General features: G+C 41.5%; 1 protein-coding gene across 5 annotated transcripts in view; it reads right to left on the reverse strand.

Moving 5' to 3' along the window:
* The window catches only part of fhdc1 (FH2 domain containing 1), a 211,650-nt gene that overhangs the window by 156,894 nt on the left and 28,189 nt on the right, over positions 1–26,567 (reverse strand). For all 5 annotated transcript variants that reach the window (XM_087999865.1, XM_043700016.2, XM_043700029.2 and 2 more), the window contains exons 2-4: positions 24,927–24,960; positions 23,944–24,588; positions 6,487–6,548 (exon numbers count right to left, since the gene is read on the reverse strand). In XM_087999865.1, coding sequence (XP_087855991.1) covers positions 6,487–6,548; positions 23,944–24,375 — 494 coding nt within the window. In that variant the 5' untranslated portion in view covers positions 24,376–24,588; positions 24,927–24,960. The remainder of the gene's footprint in view (positions 1–6,486; positions 6,549–23,943; positions 24,589–24,926; positions 24,961–26,567) is intronic.

Here is a 26,567-nt window from a genome sequence, read left to right on the forward strand (position 1 = left end):
ATTAGGGTCATATGGAAATATGGCCGGCTGGATTTGAGACATCCATCTCAGTGTGAACACTTATTATAAATCCCTACAGTGTGGAAAAAGGCCCTTCGGCCTAACAAATCCACACAGACCCTCCAAAGAGTAATCCACCCAGACACATTCCCCTACTCTATCATCACCCCTGAACAATGCACCTAAGCTACAAATCACTGAACCCTAGGGGCAATTTAACATGACCAGTCCACCTAATCTGCACATCTTTGTACTGTGGGAGGAAACCCACGCAGACACAGGGAGAATGTGCAAACTCCACACAGACATTCAGCCAAGGTGGGAATCAAACCTGGGATCCTGGAGCTATGAGGTAGCAGTGCTAACCACTGAGCCACCGTGCCACCCACTATTACCAGAGGCTGTGGAAATCCTGATAAAAAAAGCACATCTGTATAAATATTTAAAATACAAACACCAAAACTACTGCAATGCAACACATCACCATGCCTCCAGCCTACAGGAACTTGGGCTTGGATTATAACTCAGCTGAGTACCTCCACCACCCCTGCACTAATGTGGTGAAAGCTGAGGGAAGTATCCCCATGACTACTTTATATATCAGTCAAATCAGGTTGAAAATCCACCTTAAATGAGCAGTGTGAAATGCACAGGGTGGACAAGGGCCTAAATGCCTGGATTGAAGACTAGTATCAGAAGCTCGTTTAGCAATGGTGGAGGCCAGAGCATTAGTTACAAGGTAAGGGAGCCCGTTAGTAATCTATTATGAGTATTGGCTTAGCTGATAATCGGGATGCCTTGTCTGCACTGAAGGTAGGAAATCATCCAGAGGGATAACCAAAGCCTATAGTCCAGTAACCACAAGATTGAAAAGAAAGGAGTCAAGAAATAATTCTTAGATCACAGCAAGTATCTGTTCTGGAATCCTACAGATTCAGTGAAAATTATTATGGATGATATGTAAATTCAGTGATGTTAGCTTGTGTAATTTGCAAATTTTTATTCAGTTTGACTTGAAGTATTTGGCCGTGATAACTTTCTAGATTTCATGAGGCCATTGGTAGATGCAGCCTCACTTTAAAAACAATACATGTCAAGGTCGCAGGAGGTCACTGGCCCGAAGGCACTATACCATCCATCAGGCCGCCAGTGTCTAGGCAAATGCATCTGTTCCCTCTGTGAGTAATGCCACAAACTACAACTGTAAAATCACTCTCCTCTAAGGCTGCAGCAGGTTACGCCAATGAGGTGCACAGGTCAGGAGGTCACATTTTCGAAGCTTGCTGAATTAGTTGGTCACAGATGAGATTCTGATATCAGTGGACAGCCTGAGTGAAGGATTAGGGATTGATTGCCATTGAGAAATTGTACCCCAGTGAGAAGCCAATGCTTTCAGGCGGGATGGAAAAGGAGGAGGAAAAGCAGAAGAGAGTTCTCCTAAGTCAAGAGTCAAAATCAGAACCAACTGAGCAGCAACAAAGAAAAAGAAAATGAAATTGATGGAAATTCACCAGAAACACATTCGGTTTAGACTGCTTCTTCATCTATTGTGATTCACGACTGAGACAGCCCTTTAATAGACTGTCTACAGATCAATAATGCAATATTTTCATTATGAAATGCCAAGCAGGAAAAATGTGCATCCAAGTGTTCTCTAGGATAGCTGAGGGGAGAAAATGATGTTCATTCAACAGAATAGGCTCCTCTAGCCACGGGGTACCATACAATCAATCCCTGTTGATAATGTACTATAGTCAAAGAATACGGTGCTGGAAAAGCACAGCCGGTCAGGCAGCATCCGAGGAGCAGGAGCATCGTTGTTTTGAGCATAAGCTTTTCATCAGGAATCAGGCTTATGATCGTGTACATCTTGGTGCCCATGTACATAGGTCCCTGAAAGTTGCCACCCAGGTTTATAGGATTGTTAAGAAGGCATACGTTGTGTTAGCTTTTATTGGTAGAGGGATTGAGTTTCAGAGCCATGAGGTCATGTTGCAGCTGTACAAAACTCTGGTGCGGCCACACTTGGAGTATTGTGTACAGTTCTGGTCACCACATTATTGGAAGGATGTGGAAGCTTTGGAAAGGGTTCAGAGGAGATTTACCAGGATGTTGCCTGGTATGGAGCGAAGGTGTTATGAGGAAACCCTGAGGGACTTGAGGCTGTTTTCGTTAGCGAGAAGAAGGTTGAGAGGTGACTTAATAGAGACATATAAGATAATCAGAGGGTTAGATAGGGTGGACAGGGAGAGCCTTTTTCCTCAGATGGTGATGGCTAACATGAGAGGACATAGCTATAAATTGACGGATACAGGACAGATGTGAGAGGTAGTTTCTTTACTCAGAGGGTAGTGGGGCACGGAACACACTGGCTACAATAGTCATAGACTCACCAACTTTAAGGGCATTAAATGGTGATTGGATAGACATATGGACGAGAATAGAATAGTGTAGGAGAGATGAGCTTCAGATTGGTCCCACAGGACAGCACAACATCGAGGGCTGAAGGGCATGTAGTGTGCTGGAATGTTCTATGTTCTAACCAGGATATGAAGAGCTTATGCTCGAAACGTCAACTCTCCTGCTCCTCGGATGCTGCCTGAATGGCTGCGCTTTTCCAGCACCACACTCTTCGGCTATAACCAGGATAATTCAATACAACAGCAATCACTGAGGTGAGATTGGAAGTCTTAGCACCATACATGGTACACCTACACTGTCATTTTGATTTCTCTTATTTTATCAATATACAATGTGTCACAAGTTGATTACAAATTCTCCCATTCTTGTACATGGCAAGTTCCCTTATGTTTACTTCTTCCTTTCCCAGTTTTTTTCAGAAGTATATTGTTATACCTCAGTAGAAAGTTCACCTTCACTATTTAATGTGTAAGAAATCTGACTGGTAGTGAATGTACGAAGCCAAATTTGCAGAGGACACAAAAATAGGTGGAAAGCCAGGTTGCAAGATGACTACAATCAGTTTACAGAGAGATATTGATAAGTTCACTAAGTGAGCAAAAAGTTGGCAAATGGAGTATAGTGTGGACAATAATGATATTTTTGACTTTGGAAGAGAGAACCGACTATGTCAAAGGAGCAAAACTGCAGAAAGCTGCAACACAAAGGGGACATGTCCATGAAACACAGGAAGCTCGCAAACAGTGTGCAGCAGGTAATCAGGAAGGCTAATGGGACATTGCCCCTTATTTCAAGGGGGTTGGAGTATAACGATGGGGAAGTCTTACCGCAACTCTTCAAGGTGCTGATGAGATCACATCCTGAGTAAAGTGAACAATTTTTAATCCTTTATTTAAAAAATAATTGGAGGCAGTATAGAGATGGTTCACGAAGACTATCCCTGGTACAGAGAGACTGTCTTATGAAAACAGGCTAAACACTTGGGACTCCAATCATTGGCATTTGGAAGAATGAGAGATGATCTCATTGAAATATATAAGAATCGTAATGGTAAATGCTTTGAAGGTGTTTCTCCTCATGGGAAAGTCTAGCATCAGAGGGCATAGTTTCAGAGGACAGGGGCGCCAATTTAAGACTGAGCTGAGGAGGAATTTCTTCTATCAGAGGGTTGTGAGGTTTTGGAAATCCTTGATGCAGACAGTTGTAGGGATGGAGTCCCTATGTATATTTAAGGCTGAGATACACAGATTCTTGATTGGTAGGGAATCAAGGGTTCTGGGAGAATGCAGGAACATGGATATGAGGAATGTTGGATGTGCCAGGCTCCTATTGAATGGTGGAGCAGACTGGAGGGGCTGAAAGGCCTATTGTTATGGTCTTATAACTGATAGAGGCTCGAAGATTTGGTGCTTTCCATTTGATTGTTCTACTAATTCTTTAAAATGCCTTCCACATGCAGTATTCACAATTAGGATACTTCCACCTCTGTTGGAAAATAAACCTGGGGCCAAGTGGGCACTTAGCATAGCATCTTAGAGCTTGCCACTTTTAATTAGTTGCTGCTTAAATCAAGCTTCTGTGAAGGTTTTGGAATGCACATGCGATAATATCTTCCAATAAAATGGTAAAGGATTATAATAAGACTCATGGGTTCTGGCTATCCATTATTCAAGATGGGATCAATGGAGGAAGCTGTACCTGAGATTGGGTTATTCTTCTTTATTTGCATGACTGCATACTTCTATTAAATTTGGAAAAGACCACGAATCAATTTTAAATGTGTGTAAATATTGGACAGGCATCTACACTACTGCTCACAAGAAATGGTGGGAGGGCATGAGTTGTGATCAGGACTTAAGGAACTTGTAAGGAGATATGAACAGGTCAAGACAGAGGCCAAAAACTTGGCAGATGGAGTCTAATGCAGCAAAGTGTGAGGTCATGCACTTTAGCGGGAAGAATCAAATGGCAGATGAACAGAAAGAGACTCCAAAGAGTACAATGCAGAGGGAGCTGGTGGTTTTTGTGCATGGAACATTAAAAGCTTGGCATGTATGTGCAGCAATTAATTAGGAAGGCAAATAGCCTTTATTGCTAAGGAGTTGGAGTTTAGTTTTGACATGATTTGAAAGTTCTAGAATCTAGAATCCCTACAGTGTGGAAACAGGCCTTTCGGCCCAACAAGTCCACACTGACCCTCCAAAGAGTAACCCACCAAGACCCATTCCCTCTACATTTACCCCTGACTAATGCACCTAACCTACACATCCCTGAACACCCTGGGTAATTTAGCGTGGCCAAGTCACCTGACCTACACAACTTTGTGTGGGAGGAAACCGGAGCACCCGGAGGAAACCCACGCAGACACGGGGAGAATGTGCAAACTCCACACAGACAGTCACCCGAGGCAGGAAGTGAACTCGGGTCCCTGGTGCTGTGAGGCAGCAGTAACTAGTGACCCAGCGTGCCACCTCCATTTAAAAACAGCTAAGTCTTATTACAACTTTACAATTGCAATGCAACAGAACTTTTTCTCTCATGGAGTAGTGCATGTCTGGAATTCTCTAGCCCAAAGAGCTGTGGAAGCTCAATCACTGGAAGCATTTAAAGCAAAGGTCGTTACATTGATGAAGTATCAGGGAATTGAAGGTCATGAGCAGCTGTCAGGAAAGAAGAGTTGAGGCCAACAGGAGAACAGCCATGGTCTTTTTGAATAGCAGGACAGGCTTGAGGGGCCAAATAGCCTACTCCTGCTCCTATTTCTTATGTTCTTACGACACTGGCCTTCCCATGTCATGGAAGTGTGAGTCCAAAGTGCAGAAATGACAGGGCCTCTACAGACCATTTTCTCTTTAAAACTTATTTGTCGAAGCTGTTCCGACCCTACAGCTCTCCTCCCAAGCTTTCATGAGTGGCGGGGATTCAGGGGCAGGAAGTGGATCACAGAAACAATCAGGGAGTGGGATGTTGCCAAAACTCAGAAGGTCAGAGGGTGGAAATGTGGCCACATCTCCAAAGGTTGGAGAGTAGGATATGGCCACACCTCAGAGCAGCGGGAGAAGTCTGCAGCTATCAGAAGGATCAGGGAGCAGGATGTTTCAGAAGCAAGATCGCCAATGGAAAGGAGGTACTGGAAATAGCAAGTCGCACTTTTCTTTCATATTTTTAAACTTATTTTGAAAATTACTTCATTTACCAATGTAGGAATTTAGCAATATGATTTTTTTCAACTCAGAGGTTTTAATTCTTTCATATTTGTTATCTCTGGCAAGGCAGCTCATATGGAACCTAACTACAGAAGTAGCATCGGTTCCTACGGGAGCCAACGTTTCACTTAAAGTCGTTTTATTTAAAGTTATTATTCTCAAGAATTAGCCACAACACAAATCGAGAATGAACAGTAAAGATGCACACAATGAACTAGGAAATGGGCTAGTATAGTCCCAAAAGGCAGCACAGAACAGAAACTGATAGCTGTGGTAACCTCCTGGATTACAGATGGTACAGCCCTTTTCAGAGAAGGTTAATGTAGATGGTCATTCAGCAAGATATTAATGAGCACACCTCGACGGAGACTGAATTGACAGACATTCCTGAGGTTCTCAGATTGTCTGAATAGGATAATCAAACCTGACTCCTCTGTTATAGGGTGTCAGTGACTAAGGGAAACATTTCACTCATTACAGTTTAAACTTAAATCTTGCGAAAGGTAACAGTTTAACTAGTGATTATTGAACCTAGTTTAATCATCATTAAATGTTTTTGAACCTTATGAGACCCGTACTCTTTTGATTTTGTCAGATCATCCCCAAAAACTGATGTAGTCCTTTATTAAATATGAAATCTATATTGCAATACATGGAAAATGGAAGAGCAGTAATAATTATTGCTAAGAGATGCCTCAACAGTCTTGAGATACTAAATGAAATTTTCAAAAAGATTAATGAGAATCAGCTTCCTCCGGATATTTAAAGAAAACGTTCAAAGAGTTTATGCACGTTTATTATTGCAAGAATAAAACGTTTGAAAAAAAAATCAAGAAGCATTTAGAAAACAGTGTCTTACCTTTTGAATTGCTTCAGAAATATTCCAATATTCATGCTTCTTTTTGCATCCAAAATACTGATCTATAAAAATAATGGAAATATGATGGAGTCATATAATGCAGAAAATAACAGCAAAAACTTATTTAACCCATTTTCAAACCAGAACTTTAAGAACCCGACTATAACTCATATGAAAACGATGGGCTAGATTTTCACATCCTGAGGTGAAGCAAATGGATGGGCAGAAAAAGATGCACCAGGCACTCCATGGAGCAGCTCAACCTCCCTATCCATTGGCCACTGGCAAGGAAAAGGGAGCATGTCATGAATCCTCATGCAGCAAGCTAATCTTGCTGCTTCCTTCTGGGATGAGTATATTTTAGATCATAGTCTAGATTAGAGTGGTGCTGGAAAAGCACAACAGGTCAGGCAGCATCCGATGAGCGGGAAAATCGATGTTTCGGGCAAAAGCCCTTCATCAGCTGCCTGAGCTGCTGTGCTTTTCCAGCACCACTCTAATCTGGACTCTGATTTTCAGCATCTGCAGTCCTCACTTTTGCCGATATTTTAGATCATACGCTACCCCCACCAATAATGTTTTGATGGAGTCCAGTTGATTTATGATGGCAATATGGTACACACCAGCTCAGAGATGCCGTGGAGAACGGAGAAGCCCTCATCTGGGATTGGGAACCTTTTGACATGCAATTTCTGAGGGTTTTGGCAATATCACATGCCACAATGCATTCCCGAATAGCAAGTATGCTTTTTACTGCAGTAATTGATGTTAGAATTTTGTTCTTAAAGACAAATGGCTCTTAAACTTACCCGAACTGTGCAAAAATCTCCAGATGAATTAAGAAGATTTTATGACCGTTCAATAGGATGATGTTGTTTTATTAGCATTTGAAAGAATTTTCAATGTTATTATAGAGATGAAGAGCTCCATAGTTAATAGATCCTGGGTGAACAGGCTGTGAGTGGGTAAGGTGTGAGTTAGAGGGAATTGTGGGGGGAGGGGTTTAGTGAGTGAACCGAGGCAGGCCTTCTAGAGGTTGCCTCAACATCACAATACTTGTTGTGGGTGGCACAGTGGTTAGCACTGCTGCCTCACAGCGCTGGAGACCCAGGTTCAATTCTCGCCTCAGGCGACTGACTGTGTGGAGTTTGCACATTCTCCCCGTGTCTGCGTGGGTTTCCTCCGGGTGCTCCGGTTTCCTCCCACAGTCCAAAGATGTGGTGGTCAGGTGAATTGGCCACGCTAAATTGCCCATAGTGTTAGGTAAGGGGTAAATGTAGGGGAATGGGTGGGTTGTGGGTCGGGGTGGACTTGTTGGGCCGAAGGGCCTGTTTCCACACTATAATGTAATCTGTCTGGGCTCCCCTCTGCTTCAGGAGGTGACAACGTTGACTCCAGCTGCCACCAAATCCGTGAGTGAAAGCGTGGTGGATAGGCACAGCCACTTCAGAGAATCTATCACTTAGGAACAGGAACAGGCCTTTCAACCCCTTGAAGTTGTTCCAAAACTGATAAGGTGGTGGTACCATGACCCTGGGAAATGGCTCAACTCCTATCTCAAAAGTAAAACTTGCCCCCAATTCTGGTTCGTTTTCAGACTTTTCTTCACCATACTAGATAACATCATCAGTGAGCCTCCGGATGAAGCACTGGAGGCATGGCCCACTTTCTATTTATGTGTTTGGGTTCCTTGGGTTGGTGATGTCATTTCCTGTGGTGCATTATTTCCTATGGTGATGTCATTTCCTGTTCTTTTTCTCAGGTGGTGATAAATGGGATTCAAGTCAATGTGTTTGCTGATAGAGTTCCAGTTGGAGTAACAGGAAATTATGTCACCTAAACACATAAACAGAAAGCGGGCCATACCACCAGTGCTTCATCCGGAGGCTCACTGATAATGTTACCTAGTATGATGATGAAATGCCTGAAAACGAACCTTCCAGTTCAGCAAGCAAACCTACATCCAGCTACAAATCTTCTCAAAACAAATTTTAAATAATGGCCTGGGTTTAATGTCAGAACCTAGTGTCTTTGGCTCAAGTATTTGTATCAGAAGTCCTGAGTATAACTTATATGTAAGTGACATGAAATATTACATGCTCTATAACATTAACCCTATTATGTGCCACTTGGTTTTGATGTGATTTAACTGCAAGTCCAGCAGAGTATATAATTGTAAAAAAATCTTACTTTCTCTTTAGAAATTTAGGACGAGACTTTCAGACTCAGTCTGTATTGGAACGGAAGGAGGTGGACCTCAAAAACGCTGGTGGGGATAACTTCCAGAATTTCAGCTCCATTGCTGTCACCATTTTAGTGACACCGAGTGAGTGGATAATATGGCTCAACACTGCACTTGCAACTTTCCAGCTCCACTGCAGGAAGAGGCCGCATTTTTGATTTATTTTCAGTGAGTCGGATGACTTTTAATGATGCTCTAGTTCACAGTAGTTCAGAAAAATCATAAACCATGGGGCAACTCTCATTTGGAGTTGTGAACTTTGTGACAGATGAGATCAAAGGTGCTTTCCACTTCACATGTTATAATATAATGGTGCACGGCAATTTAGGTATGTTCTAAGTACAGTAATGCTTGATAAGGCTTTGTGTAGAGAAGGTAAGTGACGATTAAATTGACAAGTATTGTGAAAGTGGGAAGGCTTTCCAAAGAGTTAAGGTACATTGATCACCAGATAACATGTTCCTCTAAACTGTGCACGGATGGGATTCAGGTTTTATTGCATCAATTGTATCGTGCACTTTAGTCTTTTCATGAACAGGGTCAGCAATCTGTTCCAGCGTTTGAAGCATGTAACAGATGGTAAGCTGTTCCATTACTTCAAATACTGGAATATATTCAGTTCTGGAGGCTTTGTTGGTACAGTTCTGCATTGGAATTTAATTATGGATGCTTGCTTGAGCTCCAAACCCTAGTAATGGTTTCATCTCAGCAAGATTACTTACTGTGGCTGTCAAAGGAACCATGAACCTCATTTCAATTGACAGCTTTATGAGATCACAAAGGAGTAAATTTTTTTGAAGAGGTGTGATAATGACTGATTATGTTGACAGTCCAATGACCACTTAATCACATCATGTCTTCTCTCCTCAGTGGAATTTGAATGACTTTGTTCCATCAATAATTTTATGAGGACCTTGGAGGATTTGTTCAAAATTCAAATTTGAATAAGTTTACTTTTGACAGTTTCATGAACATTCTAAAGGCTTCCCAAAGTTATCCACAGTGGGTATGAGGCAGGTGAGCATGGAGGATATGGTGGGGGAATAGGGAAAAGACAGACAGATTTGGAACTGAAGACGCTATGTGTTGGGTTCAAATGCCAGTAATGGAGATGCCACTTCTAATTGCCCAGTTTGGCATCTGCCCACCTCACCCTGATTTGGGCACTACCCCAGGCTGAAATAAGCATCAGCTCCCAACGTTAAGCAGCAGGTTGACATGAAGATACAAATCCAAGTTCAATTTCTTTTTCTTGCTTTAAGTGTTTCAACACTTGCCAGAACCTGCTACTTCATGTTTATTATCCCAGTTCATTTACAGAATATTTCAAGAAGTACTTTCTTAGCAATGGCAAAATCAAGTTTGGGTAGACCAAAACCTTGATTGACTTTGAAGTTTATAGCTGAGTCATCCTTGCCACAATAGAAGTTAAAGCAATGCTGTTTATATGGTGTGGGCAGTATCTCAGCACAGCAGTATATTGGCACAGAGCTATTCAGTTAAAGCAAAATGTTTTGCCCTAGAAACTTGTTAATTATAAATAGCAATGAAGTACATAATTATACCTCCTTATTGTACATTAGTCAGAAGCATTTGTCTTTGCACTGGCTATGTTTTTGGTTTGTGCCCCATCTGGGTATTTATAAATTGGAAAGATGACAAACAATATAACTCAAGTCAACAAAGCCTGTTTGAAAAGAGTTATTTTCTTTTTCAGAGAGTGGTGTATGTCTACATGTAAGTTCAACTTTTGTTTGCAGTGATGTCATTGCAACAGGAGCTGCTTTCTAGCTCTTTCTTAATGAAAGGTTGACATTTGAGACAGGCTCTGTTTTCGGATTAGCAGGTATCAGATAATGATTCCTTTACAAATATGATTGGTCTAGTGCTTAGTGTGGTCAAATAGTTCTGGAAAACTACAACATGTCAGATCAATGTTATCTTTTGGTAAAAGCAGCTCTTGGGAACATATTTGATTCTTAGCAGCTAAGAAGAATTGGAGAATTTGAGCTACCACATCCGAAATACTACTCAAAATTAAACAGATCCATTACTTCAGCTTTTCCTTGCAACATAAAAGCATAGTTTAATTTTTTTATAAATTCTCAAAGGTTCAATGGAAAGATACACTCTAATCCATGACCTTGAATAGTGCCTCACAAACCTTTTCAATGCTATTTTAATGCTTGAAAATTGTTCGGATCCCAGAATACAATGAACTGTCCAAGTGAGGGGAGAAGGCTTGTGAGAGTGGTATGGTGGGGGCAAGAGGGGGGAGCTGGTTGTAAAGTGTGACCATGGGGTGTGAGTGGGAGGGGGTCAGCCAGAGAGTTCTGACTTTCTGAACAACCATTTTAAATTTCTCTTCGGAAGAGCCATTCAAGTCATCAGCACTCATATCAAAAGATTATGGAGCCAGTTCCAGGGTTGTCCCACTCTAGCTTCCACTGGGAATTCCCAACCCCAACTGCTCATCACACAATCTGCAACCCATACTTTGCGTACACTGCTACAGCCTCAGTTACTGAACCTCACTCAGGGTGACAGGAGGGTGTGATAATGGCTAAAACTCAAATTGCAAACTATTCTGCATTTCAAAATGTGTAGGCTGTGCTAGAAATGCCGCTTATGGATATCAGATGTAAACATAATAGCGTAAAATTTCCATCAGTGTCTCTTAAAAACACCTTTATTTGAAAAATAGTTATTTAGATAGATATTGAATAATATTTTCTTTAGGGAAGAAGGAAAGAAAATATAAAACTCCTGATACTTATGCAATGTTTTAAAATAAATATTTTTAAGGTACTATTGAAATATTTAAGCATAATTTCAAAGGTTATATCAAGACTCATAAAGATTGAACTGTCATGATTCCTTACTGACTCATTTCAAGAAATTGATGTCTCTCCCTCAGTGTTTGAAAGGTTAAACAGCACCTGCACTTAGAATAAAATCAAAGCTCCAAGCAAAAGTATCTATTAATAAACACATGGAATTTGTTACACCGTATTCCCAAGGATTTGTTTATTTATTCATATATAGAACATGAAAGTGTTTTAAATGTAAAATACACTGTAGCACAGCATTTTTACCAGAAATCAGTATCTGTTCTTCGTCAACTCCATTCTTGGGATGGTAGTATATAATTGGAAGCTAATCAGTGTATACATTTACATATTAGCCTAAAAACTACTGCTGATTTTAATAGTGTCTAGGTCAGAGTGGTGCTGGAAAAGCACAGAAGGTCAGACAGCATCCGAGAAGCAGGAAAATCAACGTTTCGGGCAAAAGCCCTTCATCAGGATGATATTAATAGTCAATTTCCATCATAGTCCTTTGTTTCCACTTTTAACACAAGGGTATAGCGATTTATTTTAACAAAATTAACACCTTAGTTAAAGATGAGCGAAATGACACAAAAAACATTAACTGTTTCGGTAACATTGATCTCTAAATGATTCCATCTTTGCTGGATTGAGAAACCTTGCTCTGTTTTGATGCCAAAATAAAACATGCCAACTGGATAGAAGCTATTTTACATACAACAATTCTTGATTGGAATTTATTTCATTGTAGGATTGGTTTCTATAAAACAGTGCAAACTGCATGACAACTTTCAGGAGCCTAGCAAGAAAAAAGATTTTAGAACTGAATATGAGACTTCATTATCCAAAGGAGTAAAAACCATAATTTAACAGCATGCATTAAAACGTCAGCCCTGAAACTGCGTGGGGTCCCACCCCCTCTCATGTTGTAGCTCCTGTGGGAAATTAGACAAATCCCCAAAGGAACAACAAACAGCTGTTGCCCTCTTTTCTTGAGGGATGTGTCACTGTCCTGCTGGAGTTATGGCAGACAGGTAGAATTCCCCTCTGCCCAGGCCCGCCTCCACCTGCCTCTGAATCTCAGAATCAAATCCTCAAGCTGCAAGAAGAGGCAGTTTAAATTATTTTTTCCATACGTGTTTCATTATTTATTGTTATGCCTTCATCCACTCCTTGGACTGCTTAACGTGACATTTGATAACTTAGACAGAGCAATGGTGTGGGTGTACTTTCCCTACACTTGTCCCAGCCTGTAGTCATGCAACAGTAAACATGATGGACATTTCTTCCCTCCCTATTATCTCCATGGAGCTGTTCATCCCAAAGGCACCAATCAGATTAGAGCTCAACTTTGGGGAATTCTAGGTGTAAGCTATTTCCTCGAAACGGACTTCACTGCTTTGATAAATAAAGCAAAACAGCTTTCGTGTTATGCCACAGAGCAGCCACTTGCAGCATGAGCCATTTGAATAAACTACCATTACACATTCCTACCTCTCTCCAGGCTGTTGAATCCATTTTCCTGACAGCGTCTCCCACTAATTAAGATATTCAGAACAGTTATGGTGCACCGGGATGTTATTTGGTCCAATGTGTTTGCACTGGATCTCTGAGCATTTTGACTTGGTGACAATCGCCTGTCTCTTCCTAGTAACCCTGCCCATTGTCTCTGTTTAAATAAACATCCAGTCCCTATTGAATGCTTCAGGTGCACCTGCCTCCCCTACATTTCCAGACAGTGCATTCCAGACCCAAACTACTCTCAGTGTGAAAATATATTTCCAGCTCATGTTTGCTTCTTGGGAAACTGTGACCTCTCGTTCTCACCCCTTTATTAGGGCAAAAACAATGAGAAAATGTGATCCCAAGAATTGCTGATCTATAAACTGAGGGCACACTAGGCTAACAGTTTTAAAACATGCTTAATTTTTTCAAACAAAGAAATTACATGCACTCTTATGAGGAACAAAGAGCAATGAACCATTAAGATGACCACTGTGAACACTCACTCTGCTTCCCTATTTCCTGCCCCACAGCACCCCAACGCTCCAAACCCTACCATTTTTTTGTTCAGTTTCATAGTTACTTGCCCAGCCCTACCTCTGGCTAAATGAATTCCTTTCCTTGCCGTTGTTATTCCTTGTGCAAGCTACAGCTTGGCAGCTTCTCTCTCATCTGTATTCTGAGCCCTTGCTGTCTTTTTCCATCCCAAACTTGTTTACTCCTGTTCTTCTAACCCTGCAGCTACAGCAAGTTACAGAAGGCAAGTAACCGAATACTGGGACACTACTGCAAATTTTAGAATTGTGTTGCGTCTATTTGAAGTGAGCCAAGGCATTACTGAGAAACGCTGCTGACGCAAAAGTGACAGAATAATTTCATGGAAGTAAGATTAAGAAAGCTTAATGCTTTTTGCACATTTCAAAAATAACTTAGTGAATTTGTTTCAGAAGATTGCTGGTCCTTGCTCTGTTATGTAACATTTTATTTTCCAAAACGTCCCTAAACGTGCCTGATCAAATGAGATTATGGGGACACTTCATTCTGGGGCTTGTCAGAATGCCACATGGATTAACGAACTGGATAGACAGATAAAACACACGGTAACTTGCACCTCCTCTGACTTTACATGACTCAAAAGTAAACATGATCCCCAACTCTCCACAACTGACCAAGGCAGGAAACAGCCTCACTGCAAATCTTCTCACATGCTCCTTACTAGGTCATTAAATCAAACGCAGTGCTGCCAAGGCCCGTATTATTGAAGATTGAAGCTGACCAATCATAACGCTAGCATGTTAGTTTTAGCAAATGGTACTGAAATGCCAAAATGGTATTACTTTTCCATTATCTTGAGCACTTTCTCACAATCTTGAAATACCATGGACTGGTTTCCTTCATCAAAACAGCAATTGGTTTCTAGACTATTAAAATTAACTTGAATAAAGAATTAGGATTAGTAGATGTATGGAGATGTCTTCATCCACAGGGCAGAGATTTTTCTTTTCACTCCAATCCACATAAATGCCATACCAGAATTGATATGTTTTTTGCCCCCTCAATTTTTTTAAATTCCATATCATCCTGTAAAATAGGTAGTATAGCAATTTCCAACCACGCTGCTGTATATATGGAAACTAAGGCGAGGAACAATGGGACATCCCCTCGGCATTGGCGTCTGGACCCCTTCCTAATGCAAGATAGTAAATTTGTAAAGTACTTCTCTCAAGAATTTAAAACTTTGTTAGAAATTAATTCAGGTACAGCTAGCAACCCGTCAATGATGTGGGAGACCATCAAAGCTTACACGCGAGGCTTGATCATCTCCTGCTCAGCGACCCAGAAAAAATTAAAGGGAGAACAACAGCGTCTGCTTGAAGCCCGCTTAAAATCAGCTGAAACTGCATACACTGATAGACCTTCTATTATTAAATTATAGCTTTAAATTAAGGGGGGGTAGATATAGGACTGAAGTTAGGGGTAGGTTCTTCACTCAGCGAGTCGTAAGTTCATGGAATGCCCTGCCAGTAGCAGTGGTGGACTCTCCCTCTTTATGGGCATTTAAGCGGGCATTGGATAGGTATATGGAGGATAGTGGGTTAGTGTAGGTTAGGTGGGCTTGGATCGGCGCAACATCGAGGGCCGAAGGGCCTGTACTGCGCTGTATTCTTCTATGTTCTATGTTCTATGTTCTAAATTGCACTACGCTTACCCAAACGGCTAAGAGGGAAATATTATTTGCAAAACAAAGGTTATATGAATTTGGCGACAAACCGGGTAGATACTTAGCATTTCTTGCAAAGTAAAAAAAGGCCCCTCAGACTATTACGTCTATCAAGGAAAGTACAGGTATTTTGACTCATGATCATAAAAAGATTAATGCGATCTTTAGAGAATTTTATTCTGAGTTATATAAATCGCAGGATTGTGAAGATAGGACGAGGAGGATGCAGTCATTTTTTAAAGATTTGACCTTTCCGGGCCTAACTCCGGAACAGGTATCGGTCCTAAATGCTCCCCTAACAGTCCAAGAAATACTTGATGCAATTAGGCAACTTCAGAGTGGTAAGGCACCTGGCCCAGATGGTTTTCAAGCTGAATTCTATAAAGAATTTACAGAAATATTGGCTGGTCCACTTATGGACATGTATAACTACGCATACAGTCAGGGCTGTCTCCCACCTTCGCTGAAAGAGGCAAATATCTCTCTTATCCTTAAAAAAGGAAAGGATCCAGAAGATTGTACGTCATACAGACCAATACCCTTGCTAAATGTAGATTTTAAAACCCTTTCTAAACGTTAGCACTGAGACTAGAAAGGGTACTGCCACATATTATAAAGGAGGATCAGACGGGGTTTATTAAGGGTCGTAGATCATCCAATAATATTAGAAGGGTTTTGAATATGATTCAAGCCTGCCATCAGGGAAAGATACCAGGAGTAGTGGTTTCATTAGACGCGGAAAAGGCATTTGATAGGGTCGAATGGTCATATTTGTTTTACACATTGGAAAGATTTGGCGTTGGACAGGTGTTTACCAAATGGGTCTCAACATTGTATAGTGATCCCAAAGCAGTTGTGGTTACTAATGGATTAGGTTCGGATAGCTTCAGTGTGGGTAGGGGCTGCAGTCAGGGATGTCCCCTCTTGCCATTGTTATTTACGCTAATAATTGAACCACTAGCAGAAGCTATACGAGCTGATCCTAATATAGTGGCCCCAAGGATTGGTACAAGTAAACATAAAATTACCCTTTATGCAGATGATGTTCTTCTATTCCTCAGTAATCCTCTAATGTCCGTACCTCGCCTAATCCAAGTTATTAATACATTTAGTGCATTCTCAGGCTATAAAATTAATTTTTCAAAATCGGAGGCTATGCCAATGGGTGGCCTTGCTATGATACCCCGCTTAGCGGACGGATCCCTTTTTTCCTTTTTCCCTGGAGGGTTTCTTATATTTAGGCATTTTTATTACCCCAGTATTTGGTCAGTTATACAAGGCTGACTTTGTGCATTTACTGGAAAGGATAAGGCAGGACCTCCAGCGATGGGGAGACCTTCCAATTTCCTGGTTGGGTAGAATAGCACTAATTAAAATGAATGTCCTGCCCCGTCTCCTATATCCTATGAGAATGCTTCCGGTGATGCTGCCGAGGACGGCTTTATGTAAATTATCTGGCTGGCTGGGTTCCTTTATCTGGAATCATAGGCGGCCCCTCATTAAGCTGAAGAAGCTACAGCTTCCACAGACAAGGGGAGGATTGGACTTCCCAGATTTTAGGAAATATCAGTTAAGTTCCCTATTAAGTTACATAGCTGATTGGGTCTTGTCTGATCCACAATCAATCTGGTTGGACATTGAGGCCTCTCAAGTAAAATACCCACTTATTAACCTTCTATTTTCAGACAAGAGGAAAATCATTACGGACCACTGTAAAATCCCTATAATACTAAACACAATTAAAGCTTGGAATATAATGCGGCAAAATGAGGGCAACTCACATAAAACATCCCCCTATGCGGCAACAGTGGGAGCATGGGGATTCCAACCGTGGTTAACAGATGCCACTTTTAAACTCTGGAGATCCAGGGGTATCTCATGTTTTGGGGACCTATTTAAAGATGGGGTCTTGATGTCTTTTGAACAGCTGCGTCAGAAATTCGGATTACCTAATGAAGACCTCTTTCGATATTTCCAAATTCGAGACTACATACAGAAGAAGACTACGTTATTAGATAATCTTTATAAATCCGATAGAGAATGTAGTGTCCTACGACCAATGGGGGCATCCTCCATCAGTACTATTTATCATTTACTACATGATGAAGTATCCGGAGATATGGACAATCTGCTTAAAACATGGGATCAGGATCTGGGACTAGAAATCTCCACAGAAACGTGGAATGATATTTGGGAAAATGCTAGAAGAATTACTATTTGTAACAGAACCCAGGCTATCCAGCTGAAGATACTTCATAGGGCCCATATAGCACCGGTTCGACTGGCAAAATTTAAGGCAGGAGCATCTCCAATGTGTCCTAAATGCAAAATAGAGATGGGCACTCTTGTACATTGCTTATGGACCTGTCATAAGATCCGTAGATATTGGACTAAAGTAGCAAGTACCCTGACAGAAATTTTAGGAACGGAAATTAAAGTGGACCCTGTATCTCTCCTCTTGGGCTTTTCGAACTTTCCCTCCCTGGACACGTACGGGAAGAGACTATTTTCTATTCTTTCTTTCTGTGCAAGGAAAAATATTTTGGTGAACTGAGTGGCTGAGGGCCCCCCTGGACTTTCAAATTGGCACAGACTAATTATGGAATGTATTCCCCTTGACTTCCTTACAAATATGGTGCACCGAAAGACCGAATTATTTTATAAAATATGGCAGCCCTTTTTGAATTACATAAATACAGATATTTCGGCTATCCTAACAAGGGCTTTTATTTAATTGAGATTACAAACCTGGCTGGTCCGGGGCCCCTCGGGAGAGGAATCCCGCACGAATACGGGTTTTGTTACATTTGATGTTAACACATTCCGAGCATGTATCTCACTACTCAATTTCTATGTTATTTGTTGTTTTTTTTGGGGTTTTTTTCTCACTCTCTTATTTGAATAATGTAAGAGACTTAAATATACACTCTGGTTAGTTGTAGGTTAGATTAGTAGTTAGCTGAGTTTTGTTTTTTTTTCTTTCTCAGTATTTTTTCTTTTGTTAAATGTTGGCTATTGTATATTTAAGATTTAATTGTATATCAATGTTTGTACTTGAGAGTTTTGTTTATTTTTGGAAACTTGTAAAAATGTTAAATTTCTAATAAAAATATCTATAAAAAAATTAACTATTTTAACCTACTTTAAATATGTTTTATTGATTTCATCTTCACTCACTCTCTAAAAATATTTTAAAATGGAGATTCGGAAAGCACTTTCAGCATTTTGGGGATGTAAAAGTGTACTATAAATGTATCTAAAATTAGTCCTCACTTTGAGCTGCTGCTGTGCTCCTGAAAAGGGTTATTTTAAATTAAACAACTTTAAGTGTACCATGTTTTTCTCTTTAAATCCAATATAAAAGCTGTGGTTAAGTACAATAGGATGTTTCTCAGCATTAAAACATTGCACCCTGTTAAGTTGAAATACTTTACATTGCTAAATTCCAATACTGAAAAATAAAGTAACTTCCAAAGTAAGATAAATCTAAAAATATAAAATAGATGGTAATTTACTACTAGCTTATCTCTCTTTGCTTCTGTTGCATGTCACCTATTCTGTTCGATGAACCTTTCACTCCGTCTCCTTCCTTTTGCTGTGATCATTCTCTTACTAAACTGTCCACTCTCCACCTCCCTTTCCTGATCCTCATCCCCCTTTCCTGATCCCCATGCCCCTTTCCCAAATCATCTCTACGGTCCTGTGTTCTGGAATAGCAGCTTTAATCTGCAGGAGGTAAACAGCGGATGGGACAGTTAGCAGTGAGAGTGAAGGTCAAAGAGGGGGAAGGGTCCACTCTAAAATGACACTAATTGGCTCATGTGGCCCTCTGTCAAACTCAGCTAGAATTACTTTAAAACAATGTTAATGCTCCGTTAACTAATCAAAGTTCTGCCCGAACAATATAAAACAGGAATTACTGTAATCAATTCTACTTACAGCTTTTTAATCATAATTAGTTCTGAACGCATTTCCACTTGTAATTTGTAAAAACCTCTCTTAACCTCTCCCAGCCTCTTTGATTAGATTAGATTACATACAGTGTGGAAACAGGCCCCTCGGCCCAACAAGTTCACAATGACCCTCCGAAGAGTAACCCACCCAGACCCATTTCCCTCTGTCTAATGCATCTAACACTACGGGCAATTTAGCATGGCCAATTCACCTGACCTGCACATTTTTGGACTGTGGGAGGAAACCCACGCAGATACTGGAAGAATGTACAAACTCCACACAGTCAGTTGCCTGAGGTGGGAATTGAACCCAGGTCTCTGGTGCTGTGAGACAGCAGTGCTAACCACTGTGCCTCCCATAATGAATATGTTACATAGATAATGGCAGCCATTTCAACAGAAGCCAACGTCGTTGATAGGTGGCTGCTCCGTCTGATTCTGAACCTCTTTCACCATGCTTTCTTCAAGAAACAGTCATCCACACGTTGGGCTGAATTTTTTAGAAATTGGCTGAGTGGGAATTTTGGTGAGTTTCATGGAACGTTTGCAGGAGCTTCCTCACACGCTTGCCTCATTACCAATGCACCACAACTCTATGGCTCTGAACTCTTTCTGTCTTCTCTCTCCACCAAAGGCAGACGTACTCACCACTGCCAGAACCACCTGGCATTCCTGGCACTGGCGCCATTTAAAGCCCAGCTGTACATCTGGTTGAACTAGTGCTAGCCAAGGGGCTACCCTTCACTGTGCACACAATGTGAGTGCAATCAGACGTGCTGATTCTGCGTGACATGGCTGAAACTTCATTGCACCTGCAATCACAGTCACGTTTTGCTAATGAGAAACCAACCTATACGGGTTACCCACCCTTGGCCTTGTCCCATATGAGAACCCTGTCTTGGGATTGCTCTTCTGTTCACAATACCTAGTACAGCCTGCAGCTGAGTCATGTCTTCCATCACTGGTTAAGCCACTTTTGGAATATTACGTGCAATTCTGGTCTCCCTGCTACAGGAAGGATGTTGTGAAACTTGAAAGGGTTCAGAAATTATTTACAAGGATGTTCCCAGGGTTGAGGGTTTCAGCTATAGGGAAAAGCTGAATAGGGTGAGGCTGAGGGGTGACCTTATAGAGGTTTACAAAATCATGAGGGGCATGGATAGGGTAAATAGACAAAGTCTTTTCTCTGGGGTGGGGGAGTCCAAAACTAGAGGGCATATGTTTAGGGTGAGAGGGGAAAGATATAAAAGAGATCTAAAGGGCAACTTTTCATGCAGAGGGTGGTATGTGTATGGAATGAGCTGCCAGAGGAAGTGGTGGAGGCTGGTACAATTACAACACTTAAAAGGCATCTGGATGGGTATATGAATAGGAAGGGTTTGGAGGGATATGGGCCGGGTGCTGGCAGGTGGGACTAGATTGCGTTATGATATCTGGTTGGCATGGACAGATTGGGCCGAAGGGTCTGTTTCCATGCTGTACATCGCTATGACTTTATCAGACCATCAATGCTGCGCTGGCTGTGATCATCAACGATCACCCTCTTCAGCCCCAACCCATGTCCTCCAATGCACTATCATCTCCCTCCACCTCATTTGTGTGTTACCCCATTCCCAACCCCAACCCCCTCTGTATCCTTGCATTATGCCTGCAATTCTCGAAAATGACCCTGACTGCCTGCTTCAAACAACCAAAGCCCTTGGACTGACAGCAGATACTGCCCTTGACGTACAGTGTTGGGATCCCCTCACTGAAGGTTGTCTCCCTTGACCTGACTGAGAGCTACACCCCACAGATGTTGAGGCATGGACAAAATCAGACAAAAGCTCCCTTCTAGCAGCCACATTGGCTTCTATTGAAATTATGGCATTGTCTATGTAGTGTGTTTGCTATGTATACTGCTGACACATGGTGCAGCTATGAGATTGATGCAACATAGTTTCATACAGCAACAGGTCCACCCCATTGACTGCTGACCACAATGAAAGGTGCCTGGCTTTGCGCCTCCACTAAACAGCAAGGCAAGGCAGAAACTGTAAGCCAATAAGCTCTGGCTGATGCAACATAAAGCAAAGGGCCAGGCAAGGCAGGAACACTGAGAAGGCACAGAGTGAGTGAATGCTAAGCGAACCCGTGAAGAGCCCTGAGATACAGTCTCTTCCAATTCATGAGATGGGAGTCTGTCCCTGTGTACAAAGTGCCCTGGCAACAGCATTTCAATGGGAGAAGCTGGCATGTTCTGAAGTGCAGCATTTGAATGCAGGACTGGACTGTAATCGGAATTGGAGATGGTACCAAGAAAATATAATGAAGCTGGTACATAACATGATCTGTGTGGTGCTGGAAAAACACAGCAGGTCGGCAGCATCCAATGAACCAGAGAATCAACGTTTCGGGCCTAAGCCCTTCATCAGAGCTTATGCCCAAAACGTCGACTCTCCTGCTCCTCGGATGCTGCCTGACCTGCTGTGCTTTTCCAGCAACACACTCTCGACTCTGAGTTCCAGCATCTGCAGTCCTCACTGTCTCCGACAGAACATGATCTCTATGGCCTGATCGATAGCCCAGTACCTGATGCATCACAATGCAAATCCTTCTGGCCTATGCTACAAACACAAGGTTTTTATCAGAAAGGAAACAATAGAATGGCCCAGAACAGGTTAGGAATCTCCATGTGGCATCACCTTCCTGGGACTGCTAGTTAAATATAGATAAAATTAAAGATATAGATGCAGGTATCATCAAATGATAATTGAATCACCTAGTCCAGTCGAGCACTTTTGTATTGAGGCTTTAGGAATTATACTGCCAGAGCTTTATTAAGAAAGTGGTGTGGTTAGGACTAAAAGAGTGTAAAAGTATTTAATCAGAGTTATAAAAATTCTGTTAATAGCACGGCTAGTCTGTCAGCATTTGAGGACAAAGATATAAGCTTCTTTTTTGATAAATGACATTTTTCCAAAATGTTCATCTGAGACACTGGGCGGTTTGATGAATAGAGTCATAGAGATGTACAGCACGGAAACAGACCCTTCGGTCCAACCCGTCCATGCTGTACAGCATGGAAACAGACCCTTCGGTGCAACCCGTCCATGCCGACCAGATATCATAGAGATGTACAGCACGGAAACAGACCCGTCAGCCCAACCTGTCCATGCCGACCAGATATCCTAACCCAATCTAGTCCCACCAGCCAACACCCGGCCCATATCCCTCCAAACCCTTCCTATTCATATACCCATCCAAATGCTTCTTAAATGTTGCAATTGTACCAGCCACCACAATGTCCTCTGGCAGCTCATTCCATACACGTACCACCCTCTGTGTGAAAAAAGTTGCCCCTTAGGTCCCTTTCATATCTTATCCCCTCTCACCCTAAACCTATGTCCTCTAGTTCTGGAATCCCCGATCCCAGGGAAAAGACTTTGCCTATTTATCCTATCCATGCCCCTCATAATTTTATAAACCTCTATAAGGTCATCCCTCAGCCTCTGACACTCCAGGGAAAACAGCCGCAGCCTGTTCAGCCTCTCCCTGTAGCTCAAATCCTCCAACCCTGGCAACATCCTTGTAAATCTTTTCTGAACCCTTTCAAGTTTCACAACGTCTTTCCAATTGGAAGGAGACCAGAATTGCATGCAATATTCCAACAGTGGCCTAACCAATGTCCTGTACAGCCGCAACATGATCTCCCAACTCCTGTACTCAACACTCTGACTGGTAACGGAAACGCCGCCTTCACTATCCTATCTACCTGTGACTCCACTTTCATGGAGCTATGAACCTGCACTCCAAGGTCTCCTTGTTCAGCAACACTCTCCAGGGCCTTACCATTAAGTGCATAAGTCCTGCTAAGATTTGCTTTCCCAAAATGCAGCACCTCGCATTTACCTGAATTAAACTCCATCTGCCACTTCTCAGCCCATTGGCTTATCTGATCAAGATAGTTTCAAGATTTTCAATTTTCATTTCATAATGTTGCAATTATTTTAGACAGAGCTCCACATTTCAATGGGAGAGGGCGATTTTTTGAAATATAAATTGACCATTCAAATAGCAATCACTTTTAAACATCCTTCATTTCATTTTTGGCAAATCCTTTGCTGAAATTTAAATTTTCATTCAAGTACACTCAAGAGTAATCAAGAAAACACAACACCATTTGCAACCTCAGGACTTTCCAAAGTGCTTTCTAGACACTGATGAACACAGGAGTGTAGTCGCTGTTGTTCCCTGGGATAGACAGTATCCAGTTTGTGCAAAACATGGACCAAGTAACAGCATTATAAAGACGACTGATTAAGTGGTTTTAGAAGTAAAGCAAGTACAGCAGATGATCTCATCTGACCTCACCAAAGTTCTGAGGCTGCAGATGGAATGGTGCCAATTTCAATCTCAGATGATGGTTGGGGGGATAAATATTGACCTGTGCTTCTTTGAGGTTGTGCCTTGGAACTTGCTATGCCCACCCAGTTGGAATTTTGCTTAAATATCTCAGTTTCAATCATGCAGATCTGTCCAGGATAGTGCAGAGAAGTGCCAGCATAGATAATACACTGTAATCCTTTTATTCGGATTTTAGTCCATAACCTTCTAAAAGAGGCAAGATCACTACCATTGAGCTGTATGTGGCAATCAATACATTTTGGAAATAACCCACATGCTACAGTAAATTAGAAAACACAAAGTAAATCCAAATTCTGATTTTACCTCTTGGTTGTTGCTTTTAAATGGGGACCTTGAAGTCTTGTTTGTTGTGCCAAATTTAGATTTGACTTCATCCTGCTGTCCAAACAGCTCCTCAATAGTACTGGTGTCAATCCTGTAGGCGTGCCCTCTGGCACTGATAGTCCAGATGTTAGTTTTGCCTCGGATGTGCTCCTCAGGGATGGTTTTCCAGAAGAAACTGCGAATCCGTTTTTTCTGGCCATGGTGGGAACCTGGAGGAGGAGGGGGTGGAGGAGGAGGTGGAAGTCCTGGCGGTGGTGGTGGTGGTGGTGGAGGTGGTGGTGGAGGTGGTGGAGGTGGTGGTCCTGCAGGTGGAGGAGATGGTGATGGTGGTCCAGGTGATAAATCAGTGACTGATGGAGAATTTGCATTCTCTTTGTCATTTACAAATGACAGGCAACTCATCACTTGCATTGTAATTCCAAGAAAGGATAGGTAACTTGGCTTTATTCCCCCCCCCACCTTTGTAAGGTCTTTAAATGGGTTGGGCTAAATTATAACCATTGTTTCAACATCTGCTGATAGACTCCACTCAGTCACAGGATTTTCTTGGTATGACCCACTGAAGAGTGAAATGTCCCAGAAGACTCATATTTCATCATGGCTGGTTTAGTTCAGTGCCAGAGTCTGTTTGTAGATTGAAATTAAAAACAAAAACAGATAATAAATTAAATGAACTAATCAGTCAGACACATGTTTCTCATGTAAAAAGTGAACCCATTAACCCCTCATAATTCCCACTAAAGAGATGCACTTTGCTTCCCAACTGTTTATGGCTTCATGTTTTGTTGAAATTTAAATATACAAGATAATTCATACATTTCTAACAGATCTTTCCTGAATGAGAAAACACCACCCCAAAATGACCAAAATCGAAATTGTGGCCACAAATTATGAGAACTTTATTCCTAATACTTCTGTTGTTATGCTCAGGGAGATGGTGACTAAGGGCTAAAGGCACCCACCTTGATGCCTCATGGCTTTTCTTTTCACAGGGACCTGTAACAGAGAATACAAATCAGTCATTCACTTTCGAGTCACTCTAACTGAATACAATTCTGTGCATGCAACTACTCTACACCCAAAAGCAGACTTGGTTAAATGTACACAGCAGCAGGAACCAGCAAATTCACCCATTCACTGACAAGGGACACAAATACCAACTGCAATACTCTTCCCCTCATCCCAACTCATGCTGAAAGCATCAATCAGGAACCACATTTGGTACTTTCTGTTATGTCCACTTAGTATTTCCCCATCTGGTATTACTGTGCTGTAAGCCATTACAGAGGATTTGTTTTGTTTGATACATTTTCTTTGCAATCCATGAGAGTATTTCTTTGTTTAATACTGGCTCAAACGTAGAACATTGTGAAAATTAAAACTAAAATTTCTGGAAATACTCAGTAGGTTATGGCACCATGTATGGAGAGAGAAAGAGACCTAATATTTCAAATTAATGACCTTTTATCAGAAATGTTTTGAGCAAAACAAATTGGATAATGGGAAACAAAAAGTCCATAATTGGGTCAAAAATGGGAAGAATTAATGACAAGTTTACATGGATACTAGGAATGGGGGTGTGACAAGGAAAGGAACAAAGAAACAAAACTGGAATATGGTCCCTAGCTATCCCTGCCTTTATCTAAGGTATGTGGAAGATTCCTTGTTGAGGTGCTGGGATCTGGATAGAAATGTCAGGGTGAGAGGAAGGAGGAGGATTAAAATGACAAGTCAGAGAAATATTGAGGTCATGTTGGCAAACTAAATGGAGGTATTCAGCAAAACTGTTTGTATTCCTAAGGTGAAGGAGAATACATTGTTGACAGTGAAAATAATATTATAAATTGAAAGAAGTGGAGTGCAGCTTCATTTGGAAGCTGTGCTTTTGGCTTTGAATAGTAGAAAGAGTAGTGTTAAAAGAATAGGTGTTACATCTTCTGCATTTTCAGGGAATGGTGCCATAGGAAGGGGGATGGGATGTTGGAGATGAACTGTGATATCAGAGGCATGATCCCATTGGAATGCCAAAAGGAAAGGTGAAGATGTGAATGGTGATGGCAGCACACTGGGAACAGTGGAAATGAATTGTTGATGAGCTGTACGTGGAGGCTTATGGAGTGGCAGGTGAGGACAAAGAGAAACCGAGAGGGAGGGCTGTCAAATCTCCAGGTTACCAACCACTGCTGTCTTATGGTTGAGGTCATTCATTGCTGCCAATCCTCCTTTCTATACTGAGTCTAGAGGTCTGTATTTATTATTTGTGGCAGAGGATAAACCATCACACCATCTTAACAAAAACAGGTACATGTACTCGTCTTACATACAAGATGTGATATATTGCATAATTGTTATAGGTACATTTAATATGATTAGACATAATTAGAACATCTGTCTCCATCAGTTAGCAAAATTAACTGTTTCTCTAGCCAAAGGCTGTGAGACATTATCAGATTGGGTGGAGCTAATGCTACTTTAACATTTACTCTTTCAGAACCATAGCCTTTTACAACATCATCCCCAAGCTACTTTTCCCTTTTGTTAACAATTAGACATTGATGTATATCAATACTTTTATAGTTACACTGACGACCCCATCTCCTCCC

The sequence above is a fragment of the Chiloscyllium plagiosum genome, unplaced genomic scaffold (genome assembly GCF_037043375.1).
Source record: "Chiloscyllium plagiosum isolate Xiang-an unplaced genomic scaffold, Cpla_swu_hap1 HiC_scaffold_1, whole genome shotgun sequence".
Lineage (NCBI taxonomy): Eukaryota > Metazoa > Chordata > Chondrichthyes > Orectolobiformes > Hemiscylliidae > Chiloscyllium > Chiloscyllium plagiosum.